The sequence below is a fragment of the Danio aesculapii genome, chromosome 19 (genome assembly GCF_903798145.1).
Source record: "Danio aesculapii chromosome 19, fDanAes4.1, whole genome shotgun sequence".
NCBI classification, from domain to species: Eukaryota; Metazoa; Chordata; class Actinopteri; order Cypriniformes; family Danionidae; genus Danio; species Danio aesculapii.
In genome coordinates, this window is record NC_079453.1 from 21,814,759 (window position 1) to 21,825,322 (window position 10,564).

The 10,564-nt window shown below is 34.7% G+C and overlaps 2 protein-coding genes across 2 annotated transcripts in view; one reads left to right on the forward strand and one right to left on the reverse strand.

Moving 5' to 3' along the window:
• The window catches only part of slc52a2 (solute carrier family 52 member 2), a 41,516-nt gene that overhangs the window by 14,411 nt on the left and 16,541 nt on the right, over positions 1-10,564 (reverse strand). The gene's annotated exons all lie outside the window — the stretch shown is intronic.
• On the forward strand, positions 563-10,512 carry fbxl6 (F-box and leucine-rich repeat protein 6). The gene is made up of 9 exons (XM_056479253.1): positions 563-1,353; positions 5,355-5,513; positions 5,651-5,714; positions 5,827-5,958; positions 7,636-7,743; positions 7,832-7,945; positions 9,112-9,343; positions 9,791-10,031; positions 10,186-10,512. The coding sequence occupies exons 1-9, from the start codon at positions 839-841 to the stop codon at positions 10,313-10,315; spliced, it is 1,695 nt and encodes a 564-aa protein (XP_056335228.1). The 5' UTR covers positions 563-838; the 3' UTR covers positions 10,316-10,512.

Consider the following 10,564-nt stretch of genomic DNA (forward strand, 5'->3'; position numbering starts at 1 on the left):
TTTTTCATATTTTTCACATTACTCTAACTTCTTTCTCACAGATCTACTGTACTCTATGTAAATCATATACTGTAAAATAAAAAGGTGTCAGTCGGAAATCGGAACCGACAAACATGTCTTCACTGAAGATGTATATATATATATATATATATATATATATATATATATATATATATATATAATATAATATATTATATATATATATATATATATATATATATATATATATATATATATATATATATATATATATATATATATATATATATATATATATATATATATATATATAACGTTACAGATAGATTTGACACAGACATATTTGGCCTTTATTGACCTTTGCAACTTTTTAAAGATGATACAAAATAGCTAAAACGCTAACGTTTGCGTCCATATCAGCATGCAAAGTGTCAAAGTCATTTATATTTTATCCTTTTAAGTGCTGTGCATATATCTATGACTGAGAATGACCTGAGAGGACAAGCTAACTACTAGGCAGAGCTTCCTCACTGAGAATTGTGCGGATATGACCACATTTACTGACCAAGGTGCATCATGGGACTCGGATAATAACAACAAAGGAGCAAGGCGGCACTTCAGTTTAACGTTGCTTTTCATTTAAGTAATTGAGCTACAGTTGTAAAATGAATTTGCACAAATGTCTAAATTTAAATTGAATATGCTGCTGAATCTATACAGTATAATAAAGAGAAGCGATTGTCAAGTTAATGAAGTTAATGTCTATATATATGTAGTCAGTTTGTGCATTTTGCGTTCATGGCGTTCTTTTATGCTCAAAGCTGCATTTATTAGGTACTAGTTGTAGAGATAAATTACAATGGAAAGCACTGTAACGCAGGCTTCTTCTGCAGAAATGTCAGCTGCTCAGTCTAGCAAAGCTGAAACATCCCAAACTCCTCCTGCTAAAGGAAAAGGTCTTCTGAAGAGAAAGGCTGATTCTCTTAAGGATGACAAGAGCAAAAAGAAAAAGAGAAAACCCGTCAAAAGAACTGTAAGACCAAATTACACAGTCCAGGAGGGAGAAGACATGCTTTTGATCATATCAAATATAAGCAGTGGCGACAGTGTGTGGAAACCCAAGCGGAAGGTGTGTAAGAAAAAAAAGACAAGCAAAAAAGCCAAGACCAAAGGATCTACTAGCAAAACGAAAAAAGCACCAGTAAAAACCGAAGTCCTTAAAGTAAGAGAGGAAACTGATGATAAACATGTTGTTATGGACAGTGCAAAAACAGATAGTTTTGACCACTGGGGTCAGAGTTTACCAATAGAGATCCTGGTGAAAATCTTTCAGTTTGCAGTTTTCCAGGATGGAGCTGTACCTCTTCTTTGCAGGTAAGCTTTCTACTGTGCTAATTTGTGTTCAAGTTTTATAATATCTTTTTTTGGTTTTTCTCTTTAAATTGTAGTTATTATTATTATTATTATTATTATTATTATTATTATTATTATATGTGTATAGCCACAGCCATATCACCCTGCAGCCCAAGACTGGTTACTCACTAAATCTAATTAGGGCTGAGCCTGGTCAGTACCTGGATGGGTGACCACATAGGAAAACTAGGTTGCTGTTGGAAGTGGTGCTAGTGAGTCCAGCAGGGGGTGCTCAACCTGCAGTCTGTGTGAGTCCTAATACCCCAGCAAAGTGAAGGGGACACTATACTGACAGCGAGCGCCGTCTTTTGGATGAGATGTTAAACTGAGGACCTGACTCTCTGTGGTCATTAAAAATTCCATGACACTTCTCGTGAAGAGTAGGGGTGTAACCCTGGTGTCCTGGCCAAATCAAGTGGTGCTCACTACAAAGCCACTTGGGCACAGCTGAGCTCCATCTCCTCCTTCCTTGCACTACTTCTACGAGTGATGTCACTGGGGGGTGGGGTGGGTGTACGCATTAAAACAGCTTATAGGAGGAGTGAGAGCTCAAGCTCCCCCTAGCTGGAGCTCAAGTGGCTCTGCAGCGAGCAGTGTCTCGCCCAAATTACCTCCATCGGCCCTTATGGCTGTATCACCCGAATTGGCTGTATCACTGTCTCTCCACTACACCTATAGCTGGTGTGTGGTGAGCACACTGGTGCCGTTGTCCTGTGGCTGCTGTCACATCATCCAAGTGGATGCTGCACACTGGTGGTGTGGAGAGACAACCCCCCCCCCCCCCCCCCCCTCATGATTGTGAAGCGATTTGGGTGTATGGCCAAACACGATAAATGTGCTATATAAATACACAATACTTACTACATATCAAAATTATTATTATTTTTTTCTATACCATTTTTATGTCATTGTTCCATACATGTTGGTTGGGTAATATTTCTGCCCAATTTGATTACTTTCATGCTCATCAACTGGTAATCATTCAAGTCAAATGCGGTCACCAGACTGTGTATGTTAATTGAGGCTAACATGTCCATGGTGTCTGCGGGGTCTTAAACAGTATTAAAAGTTAATAAATCAATTATGAGAAAATTAAGGCCCTTAAAAGGTATTAAAAAGTTTTAATTGTGTTTTTACGAGGTCTTAAATTTTGTTCAAGCACTGTCCAAAGTGTTTGACTCCAAAAAGCATAAATATATTTATTTTCCTTCTAATATTAACAATGTCGAGCTTGATCCACATGATGGGTTCGGGCCGGGGCGCGTCTGGACAAGCTCATCCGTCCGGGTGATATCATGTAATTTGCGACTAACAAAAGGTGAAAAAAACAAAAGGCTCTCCACATGTAGCGAAACCATTGGGCGAAACAGACGGCAAAATGGGAAAATGTAAGTTTGCAACTCCTAGTTGCATAAAGATGAGTTTAAACAGTGGCTGAACCCTGTCACTGAAAATAACCACACAATTTATTCTTTCAAGCTTTTGTTTCTTCTGAGCTTATCTTTGTTCTGTTGCATGGTTGTGCTCCATTGATTTATTTAACTACAACCAATGACTGTATGAAATGACTACAACTGTTTGTTAAGTTAAATGTTTGATACTGATAAGAACTCGAAGTGGCGATGAGGTCTTAAAATATTCTGAGGTCTTTAAAAAAAGTCTTACAAATGTATTGAAATTACCTTTAGAAATGCTACCTAGGAGAGGGAACACTTTAAAAATGAGGGAAAGTTGGATTTATATTTGCACATTCGTTCACTGACAGCTCCCTATATTGTTTACCATGGTACTTTGAATATTCTGAATAATATTACATGTAATTTTGGCTTCAAAACAACATTATCACTATGTAATGGGGTATATGCACACAGACTTTTAATTTCAGTCAGCCAGCCCCAGGACTTCCAGTTAATAGACCCTTTTCACAATGACGTCACTTCACTGTCCCCTATTGGCAACGCAGTGCATTTTTAGTTCTGGTTTACCTTTAAATGAATGGGAGACTTCTCTGGAAAATAAAAATATTAAATTGCATGATCTGATTTAAGACTATAACTGGTATTGAGCATGTGTTCTAATGTTTCTTTCTCTTTCAATACTAAACTGCTTTCTCAGTTTGAAAATTATTCTTTAAGTTTTTAAGAATAGGAATAAGCTATTGCTTATCAATGAAAGCAACCTTTTCACTTATTAATTAAGTTTATTTCCTCAATAATGGATTTATTTTTACTTTAATGCTGCTCTGAATATAATTTATATTATTTGTTATATGTAAATGTTCCAGCACGAGTACAATTCTTTACTAAATCTTTTTATATTACCTGGTATGTCTATAAATGCAATAAGATTCTATAATTTATTATTTACTGATCTATTAATGTTTTGTTCAGTTTCTCTGTTTAAATGAATGAATTATGTCCTACCGCCACCTTTTGGGTGGATTTAATTTGACATTAGTACTACCTTTTAATTAATAATGCTAGAAATAAATTTATAATCTAATAATAGATTATAATAGAATAATAGATTATTCTTGGTGTTATTTTTGCAATTGTAATTTTTTATTATGATTTTGTTTAATTATTAAGAGTCACATACAACATTGTTATTCTATTTCATTTCATTTATATATTTAATAGACATAAATGTTTTGTGTTCATGAATAAAATATCTAAATAGAAAGAAATGTTAGAGAACTGAGCAGTAGATTGTGAATGATATGAGTGTTTGTGAATCAGTTGTCCACTATATACAACCACAGTAAAACACCCACAGTTTTATTTATTTTTTATTCTTCAGGACACAAAAAATATAAAAAATAATTCTGACATAAAAAAAACGTGCAGCACCCGTCTAAACATCTGAAATCTTTACTTGACAAATACTAACAAGTCCATACGAACTTCATCTGCAGTAAAGACAGCAAAAAGCAATAGACTAAAGTCCCATTTTCTTGGTTCAAGCAGAAATATGGATGATCAGTAAGTTTTTTTTAGATGTCAGATGTCTCACCTTGAATTCTGACAACAGAAAACAGTCTAGCCGTTTCTGTATTGCTGACTGGGTGAGTTCTCTATGGGGATTTCTGTGTAGGCGGAAGTAACGATACACTGCGTGGAGTGAAACCGGAAATTATATATATTATATTATATTAAAACGATATTAATTTCCATATTTTAAAGACATGGCGCAGAAAAACAGAATTGAGTCAGTGCTTCTTGTTTGGCCTGGTACCCCCTACCAGGCCAAACAAGAAGCACTGACTCAATTCTGTTTTTCTGCGCCATGTCTTTAAAATATGGAAATTAATTTTACCCCAGTATTTTCAATGCAGTTTCTGCGCTAGCTTGCTAATGATGGCATCTGTGTTTAATAGGTCTTTCGTCTCTTTTTACGCTTCAACAACCAAATGGATGCTATAGTCTATTTCACTGATTGTATTTGAATTACATTACATTACTTTCACCAAAAGTTCATCATTGGCTGAAAAACACTAGCTGTGCATATAGTCCATTGACTATGAACAGTGTTGTACTTTGATAGTGATTTACTGCTAATATGATTTCACTATTTAGAATTTGCAGTGAATACTTTTCTGAAATTGTATTATTAAGGAGAAAGTCTGAATGTATGAATATAATAAAACCAACTTTACCTTAATCACTCTGAAGACAAGCAAACAGGAAGCAGGAAGGTTTTTTTCCCGGGAAGTCTGAGGAGAATTGTTGTTGTTATCCTTTGTTGTTTTCATTGTGTCTAGTCAGAATGAAAGTCCTGCAGAATAAAATTCAAGCTAAAACCATTTTAAATTATGCGGAGCAGAATAGTGGCCTGTTTTTAAGAAATTCAGCTTTTTAGTCAAGGTATTTGATATTTGGCTTAGAATGGGAGGGACTTTAATTTTTTATCTCAGTTTTCTAAAGATGCTTTCTTATAGTTGCATTTGTTTGCTATCTTTAAAGGGTTGGCAGAGTTTGTCGTCTGTGGAATGGAGCTGCATCTTCTCCCATTCTGTGGCGCAGTGTGTCTATTGGATACTGTTGGATTGAACCCGGTAAGAGTCAGTTACCTGGGACAGAACAGAAGATTAGGAACACTGTAGACTGGCTAGCTGAAAACAGGTCAGTGGTTGAACCAAACCAGTTGTTCTTTTTTTTTTTTTAACTAAAATAACTTTTTGCAAAGGCTTCCAAATCTTTTTCATGTAGTAAAACATCATTCGTAAAAAAATAATTGCTGTTATGTCTGGTTTCTGCAGATTGTCTCAGCTGAGAGAGTTTTCCCTGTGCCATTGGAAAAAAAATGTGGATTATGTCATTCAGGTGATAAAAATGTATCTTGTCTCAAACTGTATGTCTAGTGTTGGAGTCTGTTCATCATAATGTATTGGGAGCATTGTGTATATAATGACTTCTATGTTTTTGTTTTTTGCAGAAAGTTTCACAATCATGCCCCAGTCTACATTCTCTCAAGCTTTCCTACTGCACAGGAATGACAGAAAAAGCCTTTCAAAATCTTGGTGCTGGCTGTCAGTCATTAGAGGATATAAATGTGCAACACTCAGAGGTTTGTTTGCAATTCGAATGCTGTTTATTTAGATTTAAAAGGATAGTTACCCTATTTTACGCTTTGTTAAACGTACACATAGACATCTATATACAAAAGAATTGCAGGTTAACTACAGTTGAAGTCAGAATTATTAAACCCCTGAATTATTTGCCCCCCGTTTATTTTTTTTTCCCCAATTTCTGTTTAACAGAGAGAAGATTTTTTCAACACATTTCTAAACATAGTAGTTTTAATAACTCATTTCTAATAACTGATTTCTTTTATCTTTGCCATGATGACAGTAAATAATTATTGACTAGATATTTTTCAAGACACTTTTATACAGCTTAATGTGTCATTTAAAGACTTAACTAGGTTAATTAGGGTAACTAGGCAGGATAGGGTAATTAGGCAAGTTATTTTATAACGATGGTTTGTTCTGTAGACTATAGAAGAAAAACATAGCTTAAAGGGGCTAATAAATAATTAAAAACTGCTTTTATTCTAGCCGAAATAAAACAAATAAGACTTTCTCCAAAAGAAAAAATATTATCAGACATACTGTGAAAATTTCCTTGCTCTGTTAAACACCATTTGGGAAATATTTAAAGAAAAAAAATCAAAGGGGGTTTAATAATTTTGTATGTATAAAATAACTTATATTTGATTCTAACTTTAACTTAATTTTAGTGCAATAATGTGCACCTTTTGTAAGTCTGCTTTGAAACAATAAGCTTGCAAATTTAATTGTGAGAACTTGTGATACACTCACAGCTCTGATGTGAATAGCTGAATCTCTGGATTTGCACACACAGAAATGTGTGTTTTGAATTCAAAGTTAAAGATGAATATTTATGTATTTGTAAAATGTCATTCACAATTACAAAATGACAGACAAAAATGTGTATGACAAATTTACCTGAGAAACAGTACAACTACAAGTCAGCACTCACAGCCCTGCTTATCATTAGTTTTCTATCATTTAATGATGCACTCCCTAATCCAGTGTTTCTCAACCACGTTCCTGGAGGACCACCAGCTCTGCACATTTTCCATGTGTCAAACACACCTGATTTAGATCATTAGCAGAGACTGAAAGATATGTAACAGGTGTGACAGACAAAAGAGACATTCAAAAGATGCAGTGTTGGTGGTCCTCCAGGAATGTGGTTGAGAAACATTGCCCTAATCAATATTTAATTTCATTTGAAAGTACTTCAACATACTGTAATCAAAGTCTCAACGACTTCTGGTTCACTTTAACTGTATAAAATATAAATCTTTAAGAGACCACAGACAGTTATCTCTAGGTATTCTTAATTAAAAGAAAGTTGGCGATAATAAATTAATCTAATTTAAAGTTTTCTTCCAATTATAATTTTAACAGATAATTTTTTTGTGTATGCCATGACTGTGGGGCAGAAACATTTATAGTACAGCCAACTGCGCTTACTGACTGTGTCTACCATTTAATGCTGAGCAAGACTCTAATTTTGAAGCCGCAGAAGGGCTAGACTACAGGGATTACTACAAAGAGGTTTGGAATGACATGTAGGGAAGCAAATGATGGTAGAATAGTCATTTTTTTTAATGAGAACATTTTTATTTTTGTCAGGTATGGTAGCATGCAACCCATATTTTTTTGTTTTGTTTTCTACTATTCCTTATATATTTCTCTCTCTCTTTTAAATATAGATCAACGTCGATGGTCTTGTGTCCTTCCTTGAGGCATATGGCAACCAAATAAAAAAAATTTACTTCACTCACAGCACAAAGAGTGACAAACTCCTCAGTGCTTTGTCTGTAAGTTGATTTTAATGTGTACTTTTTGTTTACTTAACTGTTTACTTGATTGTTTGTTCTGATGAGAGAAATGTTTGTGAATGTAAAGAAAGGTTGCTGTCCTGAGCTCAGGCTACTGGAGATCAATACTAAATTAGACGGAGGATACTGCCAGCTCCCCATCTGCATTCAAGCTTTGCAGATTGGATGCCCCAAACTTCAGGTATGAAACTTTAATATGTTGTGAGCTTCACAAGTACATGTACACAAACTAATTTTCACCCGTCATCATTTTTTTTATTAAACATAGATTTTGTTTCTAAATTAAATGAATCATTAGACATTAATCATTACAGTTATTCAGAATAATTAGTAAACTTTGTCCTTAATGCTGCTACCACTTTATTTAAAGTATTAGGAGACTATGTCTAGTACTAACACTTTATTTTGCTACATTCACAGTGCAACAGCAAAAAAATTTGACTTTTTTTTTTTATTAAGCAGAAGTTTTGAGTCCAAACAGGACCATGGGGAGATCCCAAAAGATATATCACATAACTTCACTGCATATGTCACCCATATACTCTAAAACACACTTGTAGTAATAACTGTGACAATCATTATTGATGTGTGTGCATCACTAAAACTCATTAATAACTTACTTGCTTTATCCAGCTGTGAGATATAGTTTTCATATCATGTGTTCATGCAGCGGTTGGGTGTTTTGACCCACTATTTGACCCAGTCTGCAGCTTACCCCAAACTTTTGACCGGTAGTGTATAAAACGGATATTTACTTGATTCTACTTCGTTAACAAAACTGTTGTAAATTTTACTACAACCATACAAGCCAAAGACTGAGCCAAACAAACTTTTTTCGTTTGCTTTGTTTTATGAAACATTGCTATGTATATGAATGTATATTTGTATATTGTGTCACGCCTAACAACGCCATTTATCTGTTACAAATTAACTGGTAAACATTGACTTCTTGGGGCGTTTTACTTTAATAAACACAACCAAAAAATATTCAAATCAGTTATCAGTAATAGTGTGAAATACAATGTAAGTTTAGTCAGAGCAATACATTCACTTGCAATGTCATTGGACTGAAAACACTCCAGTCAAGAATTTGTTTAAAATGATCTGATCACATAAGAGATGCAACAATGTCTCATACATAACTCTATTATAATCATGAATTGAATAAACTAAATTAGCCGTAGTGTATTTGTGTGAATGTGTATGGATGCTTCCCAGCAGCTGGAAGGGCATCCGCTGTGTAAAACATATGCTGGATAAATGTGAAAAAAAAAAATTTTATTTTGAGGTACGGTTTGGGGTAAATAACCGATTGTTCGTCTATTATTATTATTTTGTAATATTTAGACTTTTAGGTTGATGAATGTCACTCCAGTTCCTAAAATGATCCGCAACACCCCCCAGTCAACATGTGGGTTTCCCATGCTAGAGGAGCTGTGCATTGCCACTTCCTCTCACTCCTTTATGACTGACAATGACCTGAACAATGTTCTTCATGGCTCCCCCAATCTGCGTGTGCTGGACCTGCGTGGAGGCTCCCGCATCACATCCACTGGCCTCTATGCTTTGCCTTGTGAGAGTAAGTTATTTTGAAATAAGACTGAGCATTTATGTGCCTCACATATTATTGGATATGTAAACCACACAAGCTGTTAGCTCTTATACTTACAGACTTAAGGTGATAGTTCACCCAAAAATGGAAAGCGTTATCATTTACTCACTCTTTGCTTCAAACATTTCAAAACTTTGAGTTTCTTTGTTCTGTTAAAAGCAAAACAGGATATTTTGAATAAAGCTGGAAACTGGTAACCATTCACTTTCATATTATTTGATTGTCCCTACCTTTCTAGATTTTCTCTAAACTTCTTTTGTGTTCAACAAAAAAGACAGAGGAACCACTTGAGGGAGAATAAATAGTGATACATTTTTCATTTTGGGGTGAAACATCTCTTTAAAATTAGTAACTGTTCATTTCTGGATTACAGTAAAATGCTGATGTTCCTAATTTCCACACTTTTTTGTGTAGGGCTGGAGTGTTTTTATTGGGGCTTGTACTTTAACAGCAATACCATGGTAGCGTCTAAGAAAGGCATACACATGCTTGCCCAGAAATGGAGCAACACCCTCAGGGAGCTTGATTTGGCCAACCAGCCATTTTCAGAAGAAGATTTGGAGATTGCAATGGGACATCTTTCTCACGGTGTTGGAGTTGACTTTTTTCGTTCCCTGAACCTTAGTGGTACAAGAATCACTTCATCGGCACTCAGGTAATTATGACTTTGAACTTGGACAAATACATACAGATCCCGTTAGAAGGTTCACTACCCAATACATTTTTTAAAATAAATTTAATAGAGAAATCAAGGCTTTTTCTTGATTTTCAGTATATTGATTAAGATGTTCTGATATTTCGTTTTGCAGGTTACTAATAAACCAGGCACCAGCTCTGAAGTACTTGAATCTGTCTTCCTGCCGTTATTTGCCCAGAGGACTCAAACGTTTATATCATGGTCAAGAAGACATCCAGCTGCTCCTTGACAAATTAGATTAAAATGTATGGACTGCAGATTTTTATGTATAAATCTAAAGTTTCTTTGAAGTTATTGATATACTTGCTGGTAACATTTTCAAACATGACTGTGTATCTTTACTGCCCTACTCTTTTTTTCTTTCTTTTTTTTATGATGTTCATGTGCTGGTATGCAGTACATGTTAAATGTTGTAAATGGTAATATTATAACAATTCTTTTAAGTAGAAAACATCTTTATGGTGAAATTTGAAACTTGAAAAAAAAAAAGA

Coding starts and splice junctions, on each gene's coding strand:
- fbxl6 (XM_056479253.1), top strand. CDS start 839: ATGGAAAGCACTGTAACGCAGGCTTCTTCTGCAGAAATGTCAGCTGCT. Junction 7,744..7,831: donor AACTCCTCAGTGCTTTGTCT/GTAAGTTGATTT, acceptor GTGAATGTAAAG/AAAGGTTGCTGTCCTGAGCT. Junction 10,032..10,185: donor ATCACTTCATCGGCACTCAG/GTAATTATGACT, acceptor TTCGTTTTGCAG/GTTACTAATAAACCAGGCAC.